General features: G+C 50.7%; 1 protein-coding gene across 2 annotated transcripts in view; it reads right to left on the minus strand.

The window, feature by feature from the left end:
• Positions 1 to 3,217: 3,217 nt before the first annotated feature.
• The window catches only part of LOC140390356 (protein CutA homolog), a 37,285-nt gene continuing 16,117 nt past the window's right edge, over positions 3,218 to 24,385 (minus strand). For both annotated transcript variants that reach the window (XM_072475433.1, XM_072475432.1), the window contains exons 5-6: positions 5,418 to 5,467; positions 3,218 to 3,835 (exon numbers count right to left, since the gene is read on the minus strand). In XM_072475433.1, the coding sequence (XP_072331534.1) occupies positions 3,736 to 3,835; positions 5,418 to 5,467 (150 nt within the window). In that variant the 3' untranslated portion in view covers positions 3,218 to 3,735. The remainder of the gene's footprint in view (positions 3,836 to 5,417; positions 5,468 to 24,385) is intronic.

Below are 24,385 nucleotides of genomic sequence, written 5' to 3' on the forward strand. Positions count from 1 at the left end.
CTGACCTTCGGCAGGGTGACGAACAGGGGGGGCAGTAACCAGTCTGACATTTGGAGTACCCATCCAGTATCCATTGGTTAGAATAGTTATAGGTGATTGACACTGGGCAAGCTACCATGCCTCAAACAATGGTACATATATTGGTGTGGCACCAGTGGTATGGACTGAGCTGCTGGTGAGGTGGCAGTGCTTGCTGGGCAGCTGCCTTCTGCAATGGAAGATGGGCCAGAGGAGGAGGATCGAGGGAAGACTAGAGAAGACTGCTGTTATCACAAGCTGTTATGGATCATAGACCTCTGTCTAATTCGTTCATGTGCCATGGGCTGCAATTTCCATTTGGGAGTCTCTGTTCTCCTGCAGGGATCATCTGATTTGCGCTCGCGCCGTCCCTTGCTCTGCATATTCATGGATGGTGGGGATTGTGAAGGATTCCCCCATGAACCCCGCTATCGGGCAGCCATTTTGAGCGGTTGGCCCAATAGTGAGGTCCGACAGCTGGTCCCCTCCCCCGCAATGTAATTCTGCCCCATGGCATTAGCCGAGTACCCCTCCCCCACCATGATGGTGACCAGACCGCCCCAAATAAGAGACCCCCTTAAATAACCCCCAAGAGACCCTGGCCAGATGCCCCCCCATAAGAGAGACCCTCCCCATAAGAGACCCCACTCCCATAATGGACCTGATCAGAGTCCCCCGCCCCCCCCATTACCAATATCTCCCCATTTATGGGCAGCACAAGTGGCTAGCACTGTGGTTTCACAGCGCCAGGGTCCCAGGTTTGATTCCCCGCTGGGTAACTGTCTGTGTGGAGTCTGCACGTCCTCCCCGTGTCTGCGTGGGTTTCCTCCCACAGTCCAAAGACGTGCAGGTTAGGTGGATTGGCCATGATAAATTGCCCTCAGTGACCATAAAAGGTTAGGAGGGGTTATTGGGTTACCGGGAAAGGGTGGAAGTGAGGGCTTGAATTTTTTTTTTTTAAATGACAGAGACCCCAGCCTGGAAGCTAGGAAGCAGTCCAGACAGAGACAGTGGAAAATATCACTGCTTTTACTCGCCTGAGCAATACAGCTGCTGGCTCACGCAGAGGAAGCAGCAGCTGTAAACTCGTAAACCACACCAGCTGGGTTTACGCCCCCTCAGATCTTTGATCTGCCAGGCTTTCATTCACATCAGTCGGAGTTGGCTTTACTAGGCCGTGATTGACAGTTTGTACACAGCCACCTGTCTAGATTATTTATTTTCACTGCCCTTCAAGCTACAGCTGTGAAACTAACAGCAATGTTCCTGAATATCTGGCTGATTGACACCTCCCGGACCACATTAAAGGCAGTCAAGTGCTCTCGTCTTTTTCTCTGCAGAAAGCACGAATTGCTTTCTCAGCAATGATGGGTCTCTGGTTGGGGTCTCGTTTATAGATGGTCTCAAATTGGGAGGGGGGGGGGTTCCCATGAGGGGTTTCCGGTGGGGATCTCTCTTCTGGGGGGGGGGGGGGGGGTCCTTTGTGGGGTTCTCTCTGATTGCAGGGGGGTCTGTCTTATGGGGGTCTCCGGTGGGGGTGGGGTACAATCCAATGGACTTTTAGGGGCAACTCATTTAACCGGGAAATACCAGCACCAATTCCTGCCCACGTGAATCCTAGCCCAGGAGACCGGTGAATCACGGAGGTGTAGAGAATCCGGTGCCCAGCCTGTTAGCAATAATAATAATTGCTTATTGTCACAAGTAGGCTTGAATGAAGTTACTGTGAAAAGCCCTGAGTCGCCACATTCCGGCGCTTTTCGGGGAGGCCGGTACGGGAATTGAACCTGCGCTGCTGGCCTTGTTCCGCATTACAAGCCAGCTGTTTAGCCCACTGTGCTAAACCTGCCCCTAGTAAGATGCTAATGGGTTAATTTGACCTATTTTCATTCTCCCGCTGGCACGGGAGGTGAACCTCGATGCAGCCGCCAGCGTGGGGGACACCGCAGCATCGAAAACGGCGCCCAAACCGTTTTCTGGGAAGACACTGAATTTTCCGCCGCATCGGGAACTCCGCTCCTGGCTGCAGCGACAGAGAATCCAGCCCCATGTCGAAATTTGTGTGTCTTAAAAAAAAGCTTAATAACCATCTTCAAATGACTTCTGGCCAGTTGACTGCCTATTCAGGTATCTGTGGCCCCCGAATCTGGGGAATCTTAGATTGGTGAGTTTGTGCTAAACTGCGCAGGGTTTCGAGGAGACTGCTTAAAATTAAGATGGCTGTTCTGGGTGCACGTTAGCAGATTACATGACTTGTCGGGGGTAGAGGATCAGAGGTGTTCTAGTAATGAGGCGCCAACCAGGATGAGGGCAAGGGTAGGTTCAATAGGTCAACGGCCCCACCTGCACAGATTGATAATCCTTTACATATCCAGGTGGAGAGATTAAGGTGGATCTGGACCTCCGCAGGGGCTGGTGTTAACATGAAGCATTAAAACGATCGATAGGGCAGTACTGTAAACTAAAGGGGCATTTGTAAGATATGTATATGTTATAAAAATAATAAATGCGTGCCAGGCTCTGCCTGATCCAATTTAAGGTTGTTCACCGGGCTCACATGACAGTGGCCCAGATGAGCAGATTCTTTGGGGTGGAGGACAGGTGTGCAAAATGTGCGGGAGGACCGGCGAACCATGTCCACATGTATCGAACATGTCCAAAGCTTAGGGGATTTTGGCTGGGGTTTGAGGACGTCATGTCCACGGTGTTAAAAACAAGGGTGGCGCTGAGTCCAGAGGTGACGATTTTCGGGGTGTCGGAAGACCTGGGAATCCAGGAGGTGAAAGAGGCAGACGTTCTGGCCTTTGCTTCCCTGGTAGCCCGGAGACGGATATTATTAGCTTGGAGGGACTCAAAGCCCCCGAAGTCGGAGACCTGGCTATCGGACATGGCTAGCTTTCTCTGTTTGGATAAAGTCAAGTTCACCTTGAGAGGGTCAATGTTAGGGTTCGCCCGGAGGTGGCAACCGTTCGTCGACTTCTTTGCGGAACAGTAATCGTCAGCAGGTGGGGGGGGGGGAGTAGTTTAGATTAGAGCAGGGGGTCAATAAGGGTGGGACCTGTACAAAAGATAAATGGCTTTTGCACTATGGTTACGGTTTCATGAATATTGTTTATTTTGTTGTTGTTACCATACCAAAAATACCTCAATAAAATGTTTCTTAAAAAATGAAAGTAATAAATGCACACTAAAACTAGAAGACAAATCAGATTGAATTTTTAATCAGAAATGAACAGAGGGACTACCACTAAACAGGATGGCGTGGTCAGTGAGGCCTGTGCACATGATCAGTTATCGCACCACCAACATTGTTCAACATCCTCAACGTCCTTCGGTGCAGTGACTATTGCTCGGCAGGTGAATGAAGCAGCAACATCACCACCACGTGTCCGGCAATGGGACGAGAGCCCAGACCCCAGTGTTCTCCTGCGGGTCAAGGCCTGGCCCGCTGAGGAAATAACGAGGCCCGCACAAGCTTTTCAAATCTCAGGACGGGCCGCGGACAGGAAGCAGGAATTGGGCCAGGTTGCTGAGTGCAGGGGGAAAGCAGGGAGCGGGGGAACGAGAGAGATAGACCTCAAAAGAAAGGGAAAAAGACAAAAGCGGCAGGCACGTTGAGGGCAAAAACAAACAAAAAAAAACACCGGGCTCAAGAGTATGCCCGTCTCCGGCAGCCACTGCGCCCGCCTCCTTCCCTTCGGCCAAGCTCCCAGGGGTTTATTCCGGTACCACCTCGCTCAGCCATTTCAAGTAAGGTGGGTTTCCCTGGTCGATGGGCAGGCTGATAACCTCCGCCACCTCGTACGGGTGAACTGATCTAAGAGAGGAAAGGAGGCGAAGGAGAGAGAACGGTCACGAGCACGTTACCATTAAACAGCTTCTAGGCCCAGCAAACACTCTCTCCGCTCAAGACACAGGAACGGGGGGAGGCCATTCGGCCCGCTGGAGCCTCTTCTATCCGTCAGTGAGATTGCGGCTGATCTGTGACTTCATTTCCTTTCCCACCTTCCATCACCCCGTAACACTCTTCACCAATAAAAGTCTACCAGTGATCTCTCCGCTGATGAGCAATAAATGCTGGCCGAACCGTGAAAGAATAAAAAACGTCCCCTCACCCCCCGCCCCAACATCTTCCAAGATTTCCAGCACCCTTTGATATTGATTGCAAGGAGTGCGTGGAATATAACAGCTGGCAAAGTCTTAATACGATTATACGGGGCATTGGCGAGGCCGAACCGAGGGAACTGTGCAGATTTGGTGTCCGTACTTAAGGAGGGATATCGTTGCATTGGAAACAGCAGAGAAGGCCCAACTTGGATGATTTCCATGATGAAGGGGGTTTGTCTTATGAGGATACATTTAGAAGGTTGGGCCTATACTCGTAGTTTAGAAGAATGGGGAATGATCGTATTGAAGCAGAGGATGTTGACGGGGCTTGATAGGGTGGATATTCCCTGACCCGCGCCTGCAACATGGCGGATATCCAGAATTGGGGGCACCGCTTAAAACCTCTCCCACCCAGGAGGAGACGAGGAGGAATTTCTTCTCTCTCAGGGCTGTTAGTCTTTGCAACCCTCGTCCCCAGAGAGCAATGGGAGCTGATCATTGAGCGTACACAAGGCTGAGTTAGGCAGAGTTTTGATCTACAAGGGAATGAAGGGTTAAGGCCAAAATCAGGTCAGCCACCATCTTATTGAATGGCGGAGCAGGTTTAGGGCCGAATGGCCCATTCCTGCTCCTCTTCCTGATGGTCTTACGATCTTTGTGCGAAGGAGTGCTTCATGTGTGGCCTGGCCTGAATTTTAACACGATGACCTTCTTGTTTTCAACTCCCCCCACTGGAGGAAATTGCTTCCATCGCCCCTAACAAGTCCTTTAATCATCTTAAAAAGCTTGGGGGAGATCGGGTGGCGCAGCGGCGAAGACAGTGGCCCAGCCCAATGCTCTGGGGACATTCAATTAATAAAATCTGGAATTAAAAGTTAGTTTCAGGAATGGTGAGCAGAACCCCCCCCAATCTGGATGGCCACTGTCCTTTCGGGAAGGGAACCTGCCATTCTTACCCCGTGAGCGCAGGCCCACCACAAAGCAGTTGATGCTTACCTTCCTTCCGAAATAGCTCGGCGAGCCATTCGGTTCAAGGGCAATTAGGGATGGGAAATCAACTCATGGGAGTTTGGCAGGATGGACACAACCCCACAGCAGCAGCTCCCCCCCCCCCACCCCGAGGAAGCGCGAGGGTGCCGTTACAGGCTACAGGGTGCAGCATTGAGCAAGTACTGCATGGACCGACCCGCTCCGCTGTATTCTGGGCATCTCCGTGCCAGCTGAAGGAACGTTCAACGGTGACCACGCGATACAGGTTTGTGGCAAACGGAGTGCCACCTCCCCCCACTTACCGCACATACTCCGCTAAATCGCCAACCTTGGTACTTCGTGTTTTAATCATCTGTTTGAAAGACAAATAAAGGGACTGTTATGAAAACATATTTGCAGGGTTAGCCGGATTTTAACTCTCTTGTTTCTCGCGTCGTGACGGTCATGGGGGTCAAGGCCCAATTCATAAACTAGAGCCTATCGATCGAGGTTGACACTTCCAGTGTGACATTGAGGGGGGGCTCCACTGTGCGAGGTGGCAGGTGAATGTTAAAGCGAGACTAACCCATTGGAAAGAGTAGAAGGCATCTTCCCCTGTGTCCTGGCCCATTAGCTGGCCGTCATCGCATTGCTGACTGGGAAAAGTTACTACGGGCCGACTGGCTTACGGGAGTAGGCCGTGTGTTGACAGTCCGCATCACTCTTCTTCAGAGTTCACACGGACCCGAAACGCTAACGCTGCTTCTCTCTCCACAGTTGCTGCCAGATGCTCCGAGGCTTTCCGGCATTTTCCCCCTTTATTTCAGATTTCCAGTATGCATGTTTCAATTGGTAGCATTAGAATCAGATTCATAGATCACAGTGTAGAAGGAGGCCATTCGGCCCATCGAGTCTGCATCGACCCTCTGAAAGAGCACCCTAACCTTGGCCCACTACCCCCCCCCTTACCTCGCCCCCCCCCCCCACCCCACCTAACCTGCACATCTTTGGACTGTGGGAGGAAACCGGAGCACCCGGAGGAAACCCACGCACACACGGGGAGGACGTGCAGACTCCGCACAGGCAGTCACCCGAGGCGGATTTGAACCTGAGTCCCTGGCGCCACCACTGTGCTGGCCCTTCGCCGACAAACATGCTCCAGGTTCCAGACTCACTCCGGTGCTCGGGCCCCCGCTAAAAAGCCGACACTTCAGTGCAGTGCTGTGGGGGTACTGCACTATTCAAGGTGGTCTTTTCAGGAGACATTAAAAATAAACAGCCGCTCGGTCGGATGTGAAAGAAGCAACGTCGCTACTATGAAGAGCAACGGATTCAGTTCTCCCCAGTGTCCTGGCCAACATTTCTCCTCAATCAACATTGTAAAAATAGATGATCTGGTCGTTCGATGGTAGTCATGTTGTGGAAATGCCGGCGTTGGACTGGGGTGGGCACAGTAAGAAGTCTTCCAGCACCAGGTTAAAGTCCAACAGGTTTGTTTCGAATCACTAGCGTTCAGAGCACTGCTCCTTCCTCAGGTGAATCACCTTCCTCACCTGAGGGAGGAGCAGTGCTCCGAAAGCTAGTGTTTGAAACAAACCTGTTGGACTTTATACCTGGTGTTGGAAGACTTCTTACTGTGGTCTTTAGAGTCAGAGAGCTTAACAGCAGAGAGAGAGGCCTTTTGGCCCACATTGTCTGCGCCGGCCACCAAGCACCAATCTACTCTAACCCCACTTTCCAGCAGTTGGTCCGGACCCTTGTGTGAGCTCTGGCGTTTCAAGTGCTCAACTAAATGCTTCTTAAATGTTGTGAGAGTTCCAGCCTCTCCCACCCTTTCAGGCAGTGATTCCAGATTCCCACCACCCTCCGGGTGAAAGAGTGTTTCCTCAAATCCCCTCTAAATCTCCTGCACCGACCTTAAATCTGTGCCCCCTGGTGACTGATCCCTCCACTAAGGGGAACAATTTCTTCTCATCTACCTTATCTATGTCCCTGATAATTGTGTCCTCCTCAGCCTTCATTGCTCTGAGGAAAACAACGGCAGCCTAACCAGCCTCTGTCCATAGCTGAAATGCTCCAGCCCAGGCAGCATCAAAGAACAAAGAAAAGTACAGCACAGGAACAGGCCCTTCGGCCCTCCAAGCCCGTGCCAACCATGCTGCCTGTCTAAACTAAAATCTTCTCCACTTCCTGGGTCCGTATCCCTCTAGTCCCATCCTATTCATGTATTTGTCAAGATGCCTCTTAAATGTCACTATCGTCCCTGCTTCCACCAGCTCCTCCGGCAGCGAGTTCCAGGCACCCTGGTGTAAACCCTTGGTGTAAAAAACCTGCCGCGTCCATCTCCTCTAAACCTTGCCCCTCGCACCTTAAACCTATGCCCCCTAGTAATTACCCCTCTATCCTGGGAAAAAGCCTCTATCTACTCTGTTTATGCCCCTCATAATTTTGTAGACCTCTAACAGATTGCCCCTCAACCTCCGTCGTTCCAGTGAGAACAAACAGAGTTTATTCAACCGCTCCTCATAGCTAATGCCCTCCATACCAGGCAAAATCCTTGTAAATCTCTTCTGCACCCTCTCTAAAGCCTCCACATCCTTCTGGCAGTGTGGCAACTAGAACTGAACACTATACTCCAAGTCTGGCCTAACTAAGGTTCTATACAGCTGCAACATGACTTGCCAATTCTTATACTCAATGCCCTGGCCAATGAAGGCAAGCATGCCGTATGCCTTCTTGACTACCTTCTCCACCTATGTTGCCCTTTCAGTGACCTGTGGACCTGTACACCTAGATCTCTCTGACTGTCAATACTCTTGAGGGTTCTACCATTCACTGTATATTCCCTACCTGCATTAGACCTTCCAAAATGCATTACCTCACATTTGTCCGGATTAAACTCCATCTGCCATCTCTCCGCCGAAGTCTCCAAACAATCTAAATCCTGCTGTATCCTCTGACAGTCCTCATCGCTATCCGCAATTCCACTAACCTTTGTGTCGTCTGTAAACTTACTAATCAGACCAGTTACATTTTCCTCCAAATCATCTATATATACTACAAACAGCAAAGGTCCCAGCACTGTTCCCTGTGGAACACCACTAGTCACAGCCCTCCAATCAGAAAAGCACCCTTCCATTGCTCCTCTCTGCCTTCTATGACCTAGCCAGTTCTGTATCCACCTTGCCAGCTCACCCCTGATCCCGTGTGACTTCACCTCTTGTACTAGTCTGCCATGAGGGACCTTGTCAAAGGCCTTACTGAAGTCCATATAGACAACATCCACTGCCCTACCTGCATCAATCATCTTTGTGACCTCTTCGAAAAACTCTATTAAGTTAGTGAGACACGACCTCCCCTTCACAAAACCGTGCTGCCTCTCCTGGTGAATCTCCTCTGCACTCTCTCCAAGTGCAATCACATTCTTCCTATAGTGTGGTTTCGAGAACTGCAAACAGTACTCCAGCTGTTGTCTAACCAGCATTTTATACAGCTCCATCATAACCTCCCTGCTCTTATGTTACATCGTTTGTGGAGCTCTTTCAGAGGGTAGGTGCAGACTCAATGGGCCGAATGGCCTCCTTCTGCACTGTAGGGATTCTATGAACTGAAGGAAGGAAGGAGGCATGGAAGCTCGTCCTGTGCTGCAGGTGCCGTGTCCGAAGTCAGCCATTTTGCAGGCGAGCTGATGGGCTTGGCAAATTGCTCCAGGCGGGTGGTCCAGATCGGAATCACGCCTCGGCTCAAAGCTGACGTTTAGGCAGGCTCCGTTTTGCAAACAGCGGAGACTGAATTCTCGTCAAGTGTGACAAGTTCTCGCCTTCGTGAGCATCTGCAGTTGCCACCTCAGGAGGACGAGAGAGAAACTTGCAGGAGCTAGAGTGAGCGGCAGGAGTTGGTTAAGCTATGTACTGGTGCAAAGCTCAGCCGCCTGCAACCTGAATGGCCCCAAGTCCCCACTCACCCGTCGCCCGCTGTGCTGACCGCACACTGGCTCCTCGTCTGACAGCACCTCGATTTGAAAGTTTTCATCCTCCTTTCCAAATCCCAAACATGGCCTCAAACCCGACCCCCACACACACGCACGCACACACACGCAAACACTCTCTGTAACTATCTCCTGCTCTGCGAACCACTCAAGACATCTGCATTCCTTTGCATAGCCCTGGTGTTAGTCGCTCTGCGGCTGACAGCCATGGCTGCAGAGGCCTGGGACCCGAGCCCTGGAATCATCTCCCAAAGCCTTCCCATCTCTCTTCCTGCCGCCTTCAGACGCTCTGTAAAACCTTAGTCCCCTGACCAAGCCTTTGAAGTTATCTGCCCTCATGTTCAGGCTCAGTGACCAATCTGCTCATGAAGTGCCTTGGGGGTATATTGTTATGTTGAGGGTGGTGCTACAGGAATGCAATTTGTACAAATTGCGATAAGATCAGAAAATGCTGGAAAACTCATCCAGGACCCACAAAGGGAAAAGGTTGGTCATTGTTTAGGGTTCAATCCTTTATCAAAAAACCGACAAAAGGTTGGGTGGATCGGCACCATCGGAAAGGAAACATTCAAAGGATTGGAAAGAGATGCAACAGCCAGCGAGACGAGGCTGAATGGCCTGAGATTAATGCAAGAACATATGCACAGACCATTAACCCAAATCTTTGCCACACAAGTGCTGAGTGGCTGGAGCCCCATCTGATGCGCAAGCAATAAGAAAGGAAACAAATTGATTCTATACAGCGACATTCACAACCTCAGGGTGTTAGAAAATGTTTTGCAGTCAATGGGAGTACTTCTGAAGGGCAGCCACTGTTGGGAGTAACGTGGCAGCCAAACCTTACACAGCAAAGTCTCACACACAGCACTGAGATAACGTGGCTATTTTTTTTTTTAAAGTGATGTTTGTTGAGGAACAAATAATGGAGAATGCCACTGCATCGAAATAAGTGATGTTGGATTACTTTTTTTTCATATAAATTCAGAGTACCCAATTCATTTTTTCCAATTATGGGGCAATTTAGCGTGGCCAATCCGCCTAACCTGCACATCTTTGGGTTGTAGTGGCGTAACCCACGCAAACACGGGGAGAATGTGTAAACTCCGCACGGACATTGACCCAGAGCCGGGGTCGAACCTGGGACCTCGGCGCCGTGAGGCAGCAGTGCTAACCACTGTGCTGCCCCTGGGATTTCTTCTTTTTTTTTAGAAAGGACAGGCAAAACCTTTTAAGTCTCAATCAAAAGACACACCTCCGACAGTGCAGCACTCCGTCAGTGCTGCATGTGTCAGCCTGGATTAGGGGCTGTGGAGCAGGGTCTGAACCCATGACCTGCCGGCTCAAGGGGGCGGGGGTGGTGGTGGTGGGGGGGGCTGGAATGGGGGGGCTGGTAATGACAAAGCCACGGAGATGTTCGTCGGAGGTCAGTAGTCGCAGACTATCGATGTCGCTGTTAAGAGCTCCTCGGGGCTACTTTGCATTGGGCGGGGCCGTGAGCCGTTAGGAACACCCGAGGGTCATCGGTGAACAGCGCCATCTCTGCTCTCATTAACACAGAGAAGGCCGGTGGCCAGCCTCGGCTAGTGAGTGGGCCGCACGAGTGGCCCTCCTTCACCTCAGTGGGTCGCAATATTGAAATCGGACTGGTTTACGAACCGTGACCCCATGAGCAAGATTGAATATATTTAACTCATGCCGAATATTTAATCACAAATTATAGCAAATGTTAAATCATTCAGATATCAACAGAACTATCAAATTCAAATGGTGAAAACAGAAATATTTACATGCAGAGGGTGCGCACGGCTCTCATCGTCAATGTTGTGTGCAATCAGCACGTACCTCACTTTCCCTCACTTTACATATGGGGTACTTCAGTCAAAGCGGGAGGAAAAGTATACAGATGAAAATCAGCGGAATGTGGTAACCCTGCACGTGGGCAACAGCAACGGCCAACATGTCACACGTGCCACACTCAGAACCCAGGTGGGCCCCATGTGGCCCCCGGCAGCCCACCAGTGGCCTAGGCGCTTCAGGAAGACCCCAACTGGAGCTCCGGTACTGCTCCACACCGTTAGGAATGGCCTCCCACCCAGATTTCTCAGTTTTTCACACGTGGCCCGATGAAGACAGCACGTCCCTTCACGTGGGAGCTGGAGTTCGGCACACCACTTGCCCACTGTCAGGGTTATGCTCGCGTGAGCTTCAACAACAACTTGCATTTATATAGTGCCTTCAATTCAGTAAAACCTCCCAAGGTGCTTCACAAGAGCGTTTCAAATCAAATTGTACAAACTTGCCTCAAGGAGATGTCACAAGAGGTGAGCGAAAACCTGGCCATAGATTTTAAGGAGCGTCTCAGAGGTAGAGACTGAGGTTAGAGGAGCGGATGATAATAATCGCTTATTGTCACAAGTAGGCTTCAATGAAGTTACTGTGGAAAGCCCCTAGTCGTCACATTCCGGCGCCTGTTCGGGGAGGCTGGTACGGGAATTGAACCGTGAACCGTGCTGCTGGCTTGTTCTGCATTACAAGCTAACTGTTTAGCCCACTGTTCTGAACCAGTCCCGGATAGGTTGAAGGAGGGATCTCCAGGGGTTTGGGGGCCCCTGAGCAGCTGAAGGTGCAAACAGCAATGGCAGAGAGATTAAGGTCAGTGGTGCACATGAGGCCAGAATTGGTGCAGAGGCCTCGGGAGGGTTGAAGGACTGGAGGAGATTCCCAGGATCGGGGGTGAAGAGCCAGGGAGGGATTTGAAGGTGCGGACAAGATATTGCCAGAGTGGGAGCTGATGTGGGTCAATGAGCCCAGTGGGTTATACAGAACATAGAACAGTACAGCACAGAACAGGCCCTTCGGCCCTCGATGTTGTGCCGAGCATTGTCCGAAACCAAGATCAAGCTATCCCACTCCCTGTCATTCTGGTGTGCTCCATGTGCCTATCCAATAACCGCTTCAAAGTTCCTAAAAGTGTCCGACTCCACTATCACAGCAGGCAGTCCATTCCACACCCTAACCACTGAGTAAAGAACCTACCTCGGACATCCCTCCTATATCTTCCACCCTGAATCTTATAGTTATGCCCCCTTGTAACAGCTACATCCACCCGAGGAAATAGTCTCTGAACGTCCACTCTATCTATCCCCTCATTATCTTATAAACCTCTATTAAGTCGCCTCTCATCCTCCTCCGCTCCAAAGAGAAAAGCCCTAGCTCCCTCAACCTTTCCTCATAAGACCTATCCTGCAAACCAGGCAGCATCCTGGTAAATCTCCTTTGCACCCTTTCCAATGCTTCCACATCCTTCCTATAGTGAGGTGACCAGAACTGCACACAGTACTCCAAATGTGGTCTCACCAGGGTCATGTACAGTTGCAGCAAATTCCCTGAAACTCAAGCCCCCTGTAGGCCATCTTCACGGCTCTATCCACTTGAGTGACAACCTTCAGAGATCTGTGGACATGAACCCCAAGACCTCTCTGTTCCTCCACATTCCTCAGAACCCTGCCGTTGACCCTGTAATCCGCATTCAAATTTTTTCTACCAAAATGAATCACTTCATACTTATCAGGGTTAAACTCCATCTGCCATTTTTCGGCCCAGCTCTGCATCCTATCGATGTCTCTTTGTAGCCTACAACAGCCCTCCACCTCATCCACTACTCCACCAATCTTGGTGTCATCAGCAAATTTACTGACCGTATTATGGACGAATGGGACCTGGTGAGTGTTAGGCTGCAGAGTCCAGGACGAGTTAAAGCTTAAATAGGGAGCAAGGTGGGGAGTTGGACGTGGAGAACATAGGAATAGTCAAAGTTTGAAAGTGAAGCCTCAAGGACAGGCTGCGTTCTGCCCACAATGAATCCCATTTGCCACAGCGAGACCCTTCTTCAGAGGTGAAGCCTTTGACTCATGACCCATTGCTCCAGATATGCCAGTGCGGGCACCTCTGAACTGCCAACCACAGTGTAATGGCTCAGTGGTTAACCGGACTGTCCAGTATGGTCCCGTGTTAACTCTGTTCTCTCTCCGCGGAGGATGCGAGACCTTCGGCGTATTTCCGTTTTTATTTCTGAAACAAGGATGCCTTCGAGAATTGTCCGAGCTCAGCGACCCGGGGGTGAGGTTGTATCGCCCGCGACCTTTAGCATGCCTTCCACGCATCCCAGACAGGGAGAGAGTTTTCTTCCCCAGCAAAGGGGACCGTCACTGGGACTGAGGCATGAACCAAGTAGCTTACGCTCGGTCACAAATTGGGCAGTTTTTTTAGTAGCAGGCATAGGTTATTAAGGCAACAGCTCCATGCTAATACGTCAAGATTAATTTCACCCCCAATCCCACCTTAAACACTCCATGATTTGCCACAATCCCTTCACACTCTGCTACGTGTCAGAGGGTATCCCGGGTAATTAATTCCCCAAGCTCACTGGCCTTTCGGTGAAAGCTTACATCCCTGCCTAACAGGTCATGTTGTGCTGAATGTGCGATTTCTTTAATGACACCCTTTAAGCAGCTCTGGAAAAAAAAAAATGTCCTTGCTTTGCAGTTTTGTATCAGTTACTAGTCAGGTGTGAATTCACGTGAATCCGCTGACAAGCATGCTGGAAGTGGCACAGAGCGGAGATTAATCTGACTAATTAGTCCAATTTTTAACAACGCTAATGTTTTTGCCTGGCCCAGGTGCCAGTGCCTTGCAGGTTCAAATCTCGCGACAGGTTTCAGCACCTAACCTGGCCTTCCGCCACAGATCGCTGCGGTGGGGAAAGACTGCACAAGGCTTGCACCTGTACAGCCACGGCCTTCGGACGTCACACCGAAAGCGTTTGCACGTTTGGAAAAAAAATGTGTGCACGAGGGATGGGCGCCTCATTGGCAGAGCCAGCGTTTACTTTACAAAAAATAAAATAAAAAAATCTAGAGTACCCAATTTCTTTTTCCAATTGAGGGCGATTCCGCGTGGCCAAGTCCGGGATCGAACCAGGGTCCTCAGCGCCGTGAGGCAGCAGTGCTAACCACTGCATCACCGTGCCGCCCGGGGCCAGATTTACATAGAAAATAACAGGAGGAGGCCATTCGGCCCTTCGAGCCTGCTCCGCCATTCATTATGATCATGGCTGATCATCAAGTTCAATACCCTGATCCCCCCCCCCCGCCCTCAATTCTGTCCCCCCAAAAGCTATATCGAATTCCTTCTTGAAATCACACAACGGTTTGGCCTCAACTACTTTCTGTGGTAGTGAATCCCACAGATTCACCACTCTCTGGGCGAAGAAATGTCGCCTCACCTCAGTCCTAAAAGGTTTACCCCTTATCCTCAAACTATGACCCCTAGTTCTGGACTCCCTGAATCTACCCCGTCTAATCCTCCTCGAATTTTATACGTTTCTATGACATCCCCTCTCACACTTCTACACTCCAATGAATATAATCCTAACCAATTTAGCCTCTCCTCATCTGACAGCCCCACCTTCCCAGGTTCAGCCTGGTAAACCTTCGCTGCGCTCCCTCCATAGCAAGAACATCCTTCCTCAGATAAGGACACCAAAACTGCTCACAATACTCCTCACCGATGCCCTATACAATTGCCGTAAAACATCTCTATTCCTGCACTCAAATCTTCTCGCTATGAAGGCCAACATATAATTTCCCTTCTTCACTGCCTGCTGTACCTGCCCGCTTTCTTTCAGCAACTGATGCAGGAGGCCACCAAGGTCTCCCTGATTGTCCACCTCTCTCAATTTACACCCATTCAAATAATAATCTGCCTTCCTATTTCTGCTACCTATCCTCGATTGCCGCTGGAGAGGGCCGGGCCCCGCTGCGTTCCTGAACCATGGGAGGTAAAGGTCCTACCACACTGCCGTTAGCAAGAGCGTTCCAGGTTTTTTTTTTTGACCCAGACATGACGAAGGAACGGCGGCATTTCTCAACGGCAGGAGGATGTGTGACTTGGGAGAGGGACGTGGAGGTAGTGGCGTTCCCTCCGTTGAGCAGCCATCCGCTGAGAGCAAGGTCCCACGTACAGCGATGAGCTTGTCAATCTGACTCGGGACTGGTGGCCAACGCTGACCCAGGATATTGAACTAAAGTACGAATGAGGGAGCAGGAGGCCTCCAAGTCCCTCGAGCCCCTCCGTCACTCATGTAGGTCATGGCTGACCTGATTGCAACCTCACCCTGACGTTCCTGCCTGCCACCTTTCACCCCCTGGTTAATCAAGAATCTACCTAGCTCCGCCATAAAAACATTCAAGGCTCTGATCCCGCTGCCTTTGGAGGAAGAGTTCCAGAGACTCACGACCCTCTTGAGAGAAAAGGATTTCTCCTCACCTCCGACTTGAATGAATGTTGTTGAAGCCAGTGTGCTCATGACCGGACCAGCTCATTTTTAAATGTTATTTTTGTTATTTAAAAATAAAAAAGGGGGGGGCACAATTCTTCGACCGGGCCCGGCGGCAAGAGGAGGCCTGGAAAAGCAGCCTGCGAAAGGAATACCAGCGATCTCGCGCCAATCCCAACCCCCGGAAACACCTGCCAAGTGTGCAGTCGAAGATGCGGTTCTAGGATCATCAGCCATGCAAGGACCCACAGGACCCTTGGCCAATAACGCGGAGTTTCTGCGGTACTCGTTAGCGAGAGATGGCCGAAGAAGAATTTTTTAGGCAGCGACCCCATAGTTCTAGAGGCAATCTCCAACACTCGACATCAGTCAAAAACAGGCTATCTGGTCATGGTCCCATTGCTGCGTGTGTCGATGGACTGCCAACCTTTACTGTATTATGCCACTGACTGCACTTTGGCTCTGAGGCATATTGGGATGTAATAGTAATAATCTTCATTAGTGTCACAAGTCGGCTTACATTAACACTGCAATGAAGTTACTGTGAAAATCCCCACGTCGCCACAGTCCGGCTCCTGTTCGGGTACACAGTGGGAGAATTCACAATGTCCAATCCGCCTAACAGCGCGTCTTTCGGGACTTGTGGGAGGAAACCGGAGCACCCGGAGGAACCCCACACAGACACGGGGAGAACGTGCAGACTCCGCACAGACAGCGACCCAAGCCGGGAATCAAACCCGGGTCCCTGGCGCTGTGAAGGAACAGTGCTCACTAACCACTGTGCTCTGAATATAGCTTCTCTTTTTTTTTTAAACTGACACGCAATGTGATGGTGTCACAGCATCATCAAACTCCCCCACCGTCCTTGCATTTCCCAAAGGAAGGACAGGCCATTTTCAGCGCAGTTACTTCTAAGTGACTGACAGCCGGCTGGGGCAGCGGAGAGATGCAGGGTATCGCTCACAGCAGGGTTCTTCACGTCCCATCTGGGTGTGAGTGGCAAACCAGCTGAGCGCTGGGCCGAAAACACCAAACGTCTGGCTCACGCATTTCAGGGCGCTTGGGAAACCGGTTAGCAATCGATCGGGCAAACGTAAAAGTGTTGCAGGTGCTGGCAACCTCTACTTAAATGGAGGGGAAGACGGTGGGGGTTCAGGCAACCACTGCGGAGTGAGGAAACAGATGTTGTCGGCCCTGCTGAGCCTTTGCTTCATTCCGACTCTGACTGAAGTAGCGATGTTAAGCATTGCAATGTTGGACGCTCTTCAAAATTCAGCATTAGGAGGACTTTGGTGCGCTGGAATTGGAATAGCACAGGGAGGCCAAACAGGTAGAAGTAGATTTGTCAGTCGTTATGCAACAGGTGACCAATATTCAGCGGCGGTGAAGTCGGGAGAACATGGCCGCCCGCATCCAACTTCGCCCCTCGAGACCCCATCTTTTATTTCACTCAGTATAACGTTCCTCGTCAGTCTAAATTACCCCGTATGCCTCTAGTTTCCTCTCCTCAAAGAGCCAGCACTGGAATCCCTACAGTGTAGAAGGGGGCCATTCGGCCCATCGAGTCTGCACCGGCCGTCCGAAAGGGCACCCTACCAAGGCCAACCTCCCCGCCCTATCCTCATAACCCCACCTAACGCGCACATCTTTGGACTGTGGGAGGAAACAACCCACGCAGGCACGGGGAGAACGCACAAACTCCACACAGACAGTTGCCCAAGGCCGGAATTGATCCCGGGCCCCTGACGCTGTGAGGTGGCAGTGCTAACCACTGTGCCGCCCCGCCGAATCATGCCCAAGTCCCCTTGTCAAAGTGAACAGACACAGCCGTCGGTCAAACCCACGACTCGGGCTCCTTCGAGCGGTGTATGGGTGGCCTGGGTCAACCTTCACTGTTACGCTGAAATTAAGTGATTGGAAACAAACCGGTTGGACTTTAACCTGGTGTTGTAAGACTTCTTACTGTGCTCACCCCAGTCCAACGCCGGCATCTCCACATCGTTGAAACTAAGGGCAGCGGTTGACTGCACCTCTCAGCTGCATTAGCTGCAAGGCCGTCAACATTCACCAGTGAGCCAAACTTTGACAATGGCAAAGCAGTTTACAATCGAAGGTGATGGCCTGGAACCAATTAAACAATTATCTCACTGGGCAACCACACAACGTCAGTGCTTGCTTCAGATATGTGCACCCTGTGGAGCAACCTCCGCCCAGGCTGTCTGATCTGAGCCACCCTGTAATTCCTGCCAAGAGTTTATTTCTAACAGAGGTAAAACAACTCTGGCTGCTGGAAATCGGAAACTAAAACAGAAAGTGCTGGAAGCGCTCAGCCGGCCTGGCAGCGACTGTGGCGAGGGGAAAGAGAGTCACTGGTTCAGGCAGGGCTGCGAAATTTCATTCGAACTGGGCGACGCGTGGAGCTAAAACGTTAAAGGTTTTCCTCTTAGCCTGTACCCGATCCATCCAGAGTGGTCCTCTCCGGACAAGGGAAGGGGTGACCTAATAAGGCTTTTTAAACTTATGAAAGGGGGGCTGACAGAATATGTCTCAATAAGGCCGCCTCCCATTCTTCTAAACTCCAGTGAGCACCGGCCCAGCCTACTCGACCTCTCCTCAGTAGGAAATCCCTCCAAACCCAGGATCGACCGAGTGAACCTTCTCTGGACTGCCTCCAATGCCAGTATCACCAATTCCCTAATATCCTTTAGGGAAGGAAATCTGCCATCCTTACCCGGTCTGGCCTACATGCGACTCCAGACTCACTGAAATGTGGTTGACTCTTAAATGCTCTCTGAAATGGCCTCGCACGTCACTCGGTTACATTCAAGTGCTACAAAAGGGAACAACAGGAATTAAATCGGATGGACCACCCGGCAGCGACCCAGGCACCAGAAACAACAGGAAGCCCAGCCCTGTTGACCCTGCAAAGTCCTCCTTACGAACATCTGGGGACTTGTGTCAAAGTTTGGAGAGCTGTCTCACAGACTAGTCAAGCAACAGCCTGACGTAGTCATACTCACAGAATCATACCTCACAACGTCCCAGACACCATCGTCACCATTCCTGGGTATGTCCTGTCTCACCGCAAGTGATACAGTCGGGATGGAGTCGCCCTGGGAGTCCTCAACATTGGCTTCAGACCCCATTCACAATGCCCAATTCATCTAACAAGCACATCTTTTGGGATTTGTGGGAGGAAACTGGAGCACCCGGAGAAAATCCACACAGATACAGGGAGAACGTGCAGACTCCGCACAGAGTGACCCAAGCCAGGAATTGAACCTGGGACCCTGGCGCTGTGAAGCAACAGTGCTAATCACTGCGTTACCGTGCCGCCCAATGTTCATCACCAAGAGTGGCTCGGTAGACCCATCACAGAGCGGGCTGGCCGGGTCCTAAAGGACATAGCTGCTAGGCTGGGACTGCGGCAGGTGGTGAGGGAACCGAGAAGAGGGAAAACATACATGACCTTATCCTCATCAACCTGCCTTCCTCAGAAGCAACTGTCCATGCGCAACAATCTTCAGCCAGAAGTGTCGAGTAGATGATCCATCTCGCCACCTTCCAGAGGTCCCCAGCAGCACAGTTGCCACTCTTCAGCTAATTCGATTCACTCCACGTGATATCAAGAAATGGCTGAAGGCACCGGACACTGCAAGGGCTGTGGGCCCTGACAATATCCTGGCAACAGTACTGAAGACTTGGGCTCCACAACTTTCTGCACCCCCCTCCCCCCAAGCTGTTCCAGTACAGTGTCAACACTGGCATCTACCCGACAATGTGGAGAATTGCCCAGGTATGTTGTGTGCACAAGAAACAGGACAAATCCAATTACCGCCCCATCAGTCTACTCTCAATCATCAGCAAAGTGATGGAATCGGCCTTCAACAGAGCTATCAAGTGATACTTACTCGGCAATAACCTGCTCACGGACGCCCAGTTTGGGTTCCATCACTGTCACTCAGCTCCTGACCTCATTACAGCCTTGGTTCAAACATGGACAAAAGAGCTGAACTCCAGAGGTGAGGTTGACCTTGATGCAATTGACATCAAAGCAGCATTTGATCGAGTGTGGCATCAAGGTGCCCGGGCAAAATTGGAGTCACTGGGAATCAGGGGGGAAACTCTCCACTCGTTGGGAGTCATACCCGGCACAAAGGAAGGTGGATGTGGTTGTTGGAGGGCAATCATCTCAGCTCAGCTGTTTCACCAATGACTTTCCTTCCATCATAGAATCAGAAGTGGGGGTGGTCGCCGATGACTACACAATGCTCAGCGTCATTGGCCTCCTTCTGCACCGTAAATTCTATGATTCTGTAAACTCCTCAGACGAAGCAGTCCACGTCCGAATGCAGCAAGATCTGGATAATATTCAGGCCTGGGCTGACAAGTGCCAGGCAATGACCACCTCTGACAAGAGAGGACCACCATCGCCCCTTGGCATTCAATGACATTCAAGGGCCGGAATGTGGCAACTAGGGGCTTTTCACAGTAACTTCATTGAAGCCTACTTGTGACAATACGCAATTTTAAAAAAAATCTCCCAAAATCAACATCCTGGGGTGACCATTGACCAGAAATCGAACTAGACAATACATATAAATACTGTGGCTACAAGAGGTCAGGGGCTGGGAATCCTGCGGCGAGTAGCTCACCTCCTGACTCCCCAAAGCCTGTCCAGCATCTACAAGGCACAAGTCAGGAGTGTGAGGGAATATCTCCACTTGCCTGGATGAATGCAGCTCCAACAACACTCAAGAAGCTCAACACCATCCAGGACAAAGCAGTCTGCTTGATTGCTCCCCCTTCCTCAAACATTCATCCCCTCCACCACCGACGCATAGGAGCACCCTTGTTTACCAGTTACAAGATTTCATAGAATTCAGAGTGCAGAAGGAGGCCATTCAGCCCATCAAGTCTGCACCAGCTCTTTGAAAGAGCACCCTACCCAAGCCCACACCCTATCCCCATAACCCAGTAACCCCACCCGACACTAAGGGCAAATTTGGACACTAAGGGCAATTTCGCATGGCCAATCCACCTAACCTGCACATCTTTGGACTGAGGGGAAACCAGAGCACCCGGAGGAAACCCACGCAGACACGGGGAGAACGTGCAGACTCCGCACAGGCAGTGACCCAAGCCGGAATCGAACCTGGGACCCTGGAGCTGTGAAGCAATTGTGCTAACCACTATGCTACCGTGCTAAGATGCAGGAGGAACTCACCAAGGTTATGAGCCAAGATTTAGAAAACTCCAAAGTATATCATGGAGTTCACCTGACCTACAACTGTTTATTGATTTGGGTTATGATGAGGTGTTATTCAATAGAGGCCTTAAGCACTTTTAATGAAAAACAAAGTTTATTCTACAAATTTAGTTAACTTTCTATAAACACACACAGTAAGCATTTTTATCAACTACAAACATAAATACCTCACACAGCTACAGTACTCTATGTATAACCCTCAACAAATTCCCCCTTTAAACTGTTCCAATTTAATAACAAGATCCAAGTAACAACCAGAAACCCCTTTTCAAAGGTGTGGCCCAGCACACAGCACTCAAGACCTGGTTTGGATGCTCTTTCCAAAACAGCAGGTTTGAATTTCTTCCAGAAAGCAGTTATTGCTTTTCAAGTTATCAAGCAGTCTGGAAACAGCTTTTAAACTGAAGCTAGAACATAGAACATTACAGCGCAGTACAGGCCCTTCGGCCCTCGATGTTGTGCCGACCTGTGAAACCACTCTAAAGCTCATCTACACTATTCCCTTATCGTCCATAAGTCTATCCAATGACCATTTGAATGCCCTTAGTGTTGGCGAGAGACATTCCCAAGATACTGGTCTGTCTGAATTCAGCAGCCAAATGTGAAAACGAAAGCAAAAAACCTCAACCACCAAAACAAAGCCCAAACCAGAACGAAAGTAAAAACTCAGAGCCACAGCCCGGCTCCACCCATACAATGACATCACTGAAGCCATGTGATAAGACAAAACATTTCTTAAAGGGACACTCCCATGGCACTTAGGCAGCACCTTCCAAAACCACGACCATCTAGAAGGACAAGGGCAGCAGATACCTGGGAACCCCAACACCTGGAGGTTCCCCCCCAAATCACTCACCACCCTAACTTGGAAATAGATGGTCGTTCCTTCAATGTCGCTGGGTCAAAATCCTGGAACTCCCTCCTACAGTGGGTGTGCCTACATCTCAGGGATTGCAGCAGTTCAAGAAGGCAGCTCACCATCATCTTCTGAAGGGCAACTAGGGATGGGCAACAAATGCTGGGCCAACCAGTGATGCCCACATTCCTCATGCGAATAAAAAAAATCTTGCCTCAGATTCGGGCGGCACGGTAGCATAGTGGTTAGCACGGTTGCTTCACAGCTCCAGGGTCCCAGGTTCGATTCCCGGCTTGTGTCACCGTCTGTGCGGAGTCTGCACGTTCTCCCCTGTGTCTGCGTGGGTTTCCTCCGGGTGCTCCGGTTTACTCCCACAGCCCAAAGATGTGCAAGTTAGGTGGATTGTCCGTGCTAAATTGCCCTTAATGTCCAAAAAGGTTGGGTGGGGTTACGGGGATAGGATGGAAGTGTGGGCTTAAGTAGGGTGCTCTTTCCAAGGACAGGTGCAGACTTGATGGGCCGAATGCACTGTAACTTCTATGATTCTATGATAAGGGGACAAAAAAGCTGTTCACCCTATTCCAGGTGTTGTCCAACTAGTGCCTTGTATAGTTTTAGCAGTGCTTCCCTTTGAAATAAAGGCCGACATTCTATTTATCTTCCTAAGGCCCGCTGAACTTGCATGCTGGCCTTTTGTGCTTTCTGTACGAGGGTCTCCAAATCTCTCTGTGCTTCAACTTTAAGTGCAGGAGGGAGAAAGGATTTGGAGGAAATGCCCGCTAGGGTAAGTGGAAGTGGGGCGAGAGAAGAAAGGCTGCATAGACCAGGTGGGCCGAATGGCCTGTATGTGCAGTAAATCTTTTTATTTTTATATTTAGAGTACCCAATTCATTTTTTCCAATTAAGGGGGCAATTTGCATGTTCAATCCACCTACCCTGCACATCTTTGGGTTGTGGGGGCGAAACCCTCACAAACACGGGGAGAATGTGCAAACTCTACACGGACAGTGACCCAGAGCCGGGATCGAACCTGGGACCTCGGCGCCGTGAGACTGCAGTGCTACCAATGTGCAGTAAATCTGACATTGCCACATGGCTGGGGCCCTGGAGCGTGCTTGCTGATCACAAGTTGGGACTTCAGCTGATTTTCATCTCCGCATTACGTAAAACAGGATCGCGGAATGATAAAGGCCCGACCTCTTGCCCGGCTCTCCCAGTTTGTATTCCCACAATGTTTAAAGTTGCAACTCCGCATTCAGTAGGCATCTGCTGACCACATAGTAATCACAATCTCTCCTTCTGAACACGTCAGAACTGCAGACAAATTGGGGCCAAACACACTGATTGGTGTTTTCATCTGTCGCTTGTTGAATAGACAGGAACCGCAGCTGTAAAACAAACACTCCGACTCACGTCTCGCACAAACTGGTCATTCAGCCCGACCAGTCCCTACCCGTGTTTTCCCTCCCCTCGAGCCTCCTTCCACCTTTCCGCATGCAAAGTTTCCCCTTGGTGTCCGAGGACGGGCAGGTTAGGTGGGTGGTAAGGGGATAGGGCGGGGGGAGTGGGCCCAGGTTGGGTGCTCTTTCAGAGGGTGAATGCAGATTCGATGGGCCGAATGGCCTCCTTCTGCATGGTTGGGATTGTATGAATTCTAAATCCATCACTGGTGAAACTCGATTCCCTGCTCACACCTGTGTTTTATTTAGCTTTCCATTCCGTGCATCTATATTATTCGCTTCAGCCATTCCTGGTGGCAGCGAGCTCTCCACATTTTTATCACTCTCTGGGTATAAGAGGTTTCTTCACAATTCTCTTACTTTACCAGCTGCAAAGGGCTTGCCTCATTTTCTTGGGCCCTATTTTTCCTGTCTGCACCCTTTTGAAATCTGGCCTCTCGCGTGGCTGCAGTACCTTCAGCAATCAGATCCATACAGTCATTAAGGTAGGGAAGGAATTATCTAATAATCTTGTTATTAATGTCACAAGTAGGCTCACATTAACACGGCAATGAAGTTACTGTGAAAATCCCCTAGTCGCCACATTCCGGCGCCTGTTCGGGTCCACGGAGGGGGAATTCAGAATGTCCAATTCACCGAACAAGCACGTCTTTCGGGAGGAAACCGGAGCACCCGGAGGAAACCCACGGAGACAGGGGGAGAACGTGCATCTGCGCACAGACAGTGAACCCATGCCGGGAATCGAACCCGGGTCCCTGGCGCGGTGAAGCAATAATGCTAACCACTGTGCTACCATGTCGCCCGTTCAGAAGCCATTCGGTGCATCGATTTCATGTCAGCTCTCTCTTTCGTGTTGGGAGCAGAGACGGTCAATGATTTAATCTCTCCCTTGAGATGATCAATGGAATCCAACACAAAAAAGAGAGCAATCAAATCAGTCCCACTCCCCCTCTCAATCTCCACAGCTGAAGCGCCTATCCAAATTCGTTTTGAAATCATTGATCATCTCTGCTTCCAGCATCCTCTTTATGGGCTGCGCAAGACAAAACTCTTCCTCCCACCCCCCCCTCATTCCTTGCCCAAGAACTTAAATCTGTTCCCCCGCTGAGCCCTTGCACAACCAGCTAATGGGAGCCACATTTCTTTGTCGCCCTTTATCTATACCGGTCTTAATCTCGAGTACACCGAGGAGAAGAGGATCTCGCTCCTCACTCCGACACGCTGCCTACTACCCACCCCCCTCCTCCACACTCCCATTACCCGGGCCATATCCCCCCCCGCCTCTCCGAAGGCTCCCTTTATAGTCAACCTCTCTGCCCACACCGTCAGCCCTCTCCCTTCATTTCCTCATGCGTGCTCGGATCGGACTCCCAGCTGTGAA

This window comes from Scyliorhinus torazame, chromosome 14, assembly GCF_047496885.1.
Source record: "Scyliorhinus torazame isolate Kashiwa2021f chromosome 14, sScyTor2.1, whole genome shotgun sequence".
Lineage (NCBI taxonomy): Eukaryota > Metazoa > Chordata > Chondrichthyes > Carcharhiniformes > Scyliorhinidae > Scyliorhinus > Scyliorhinus torazame.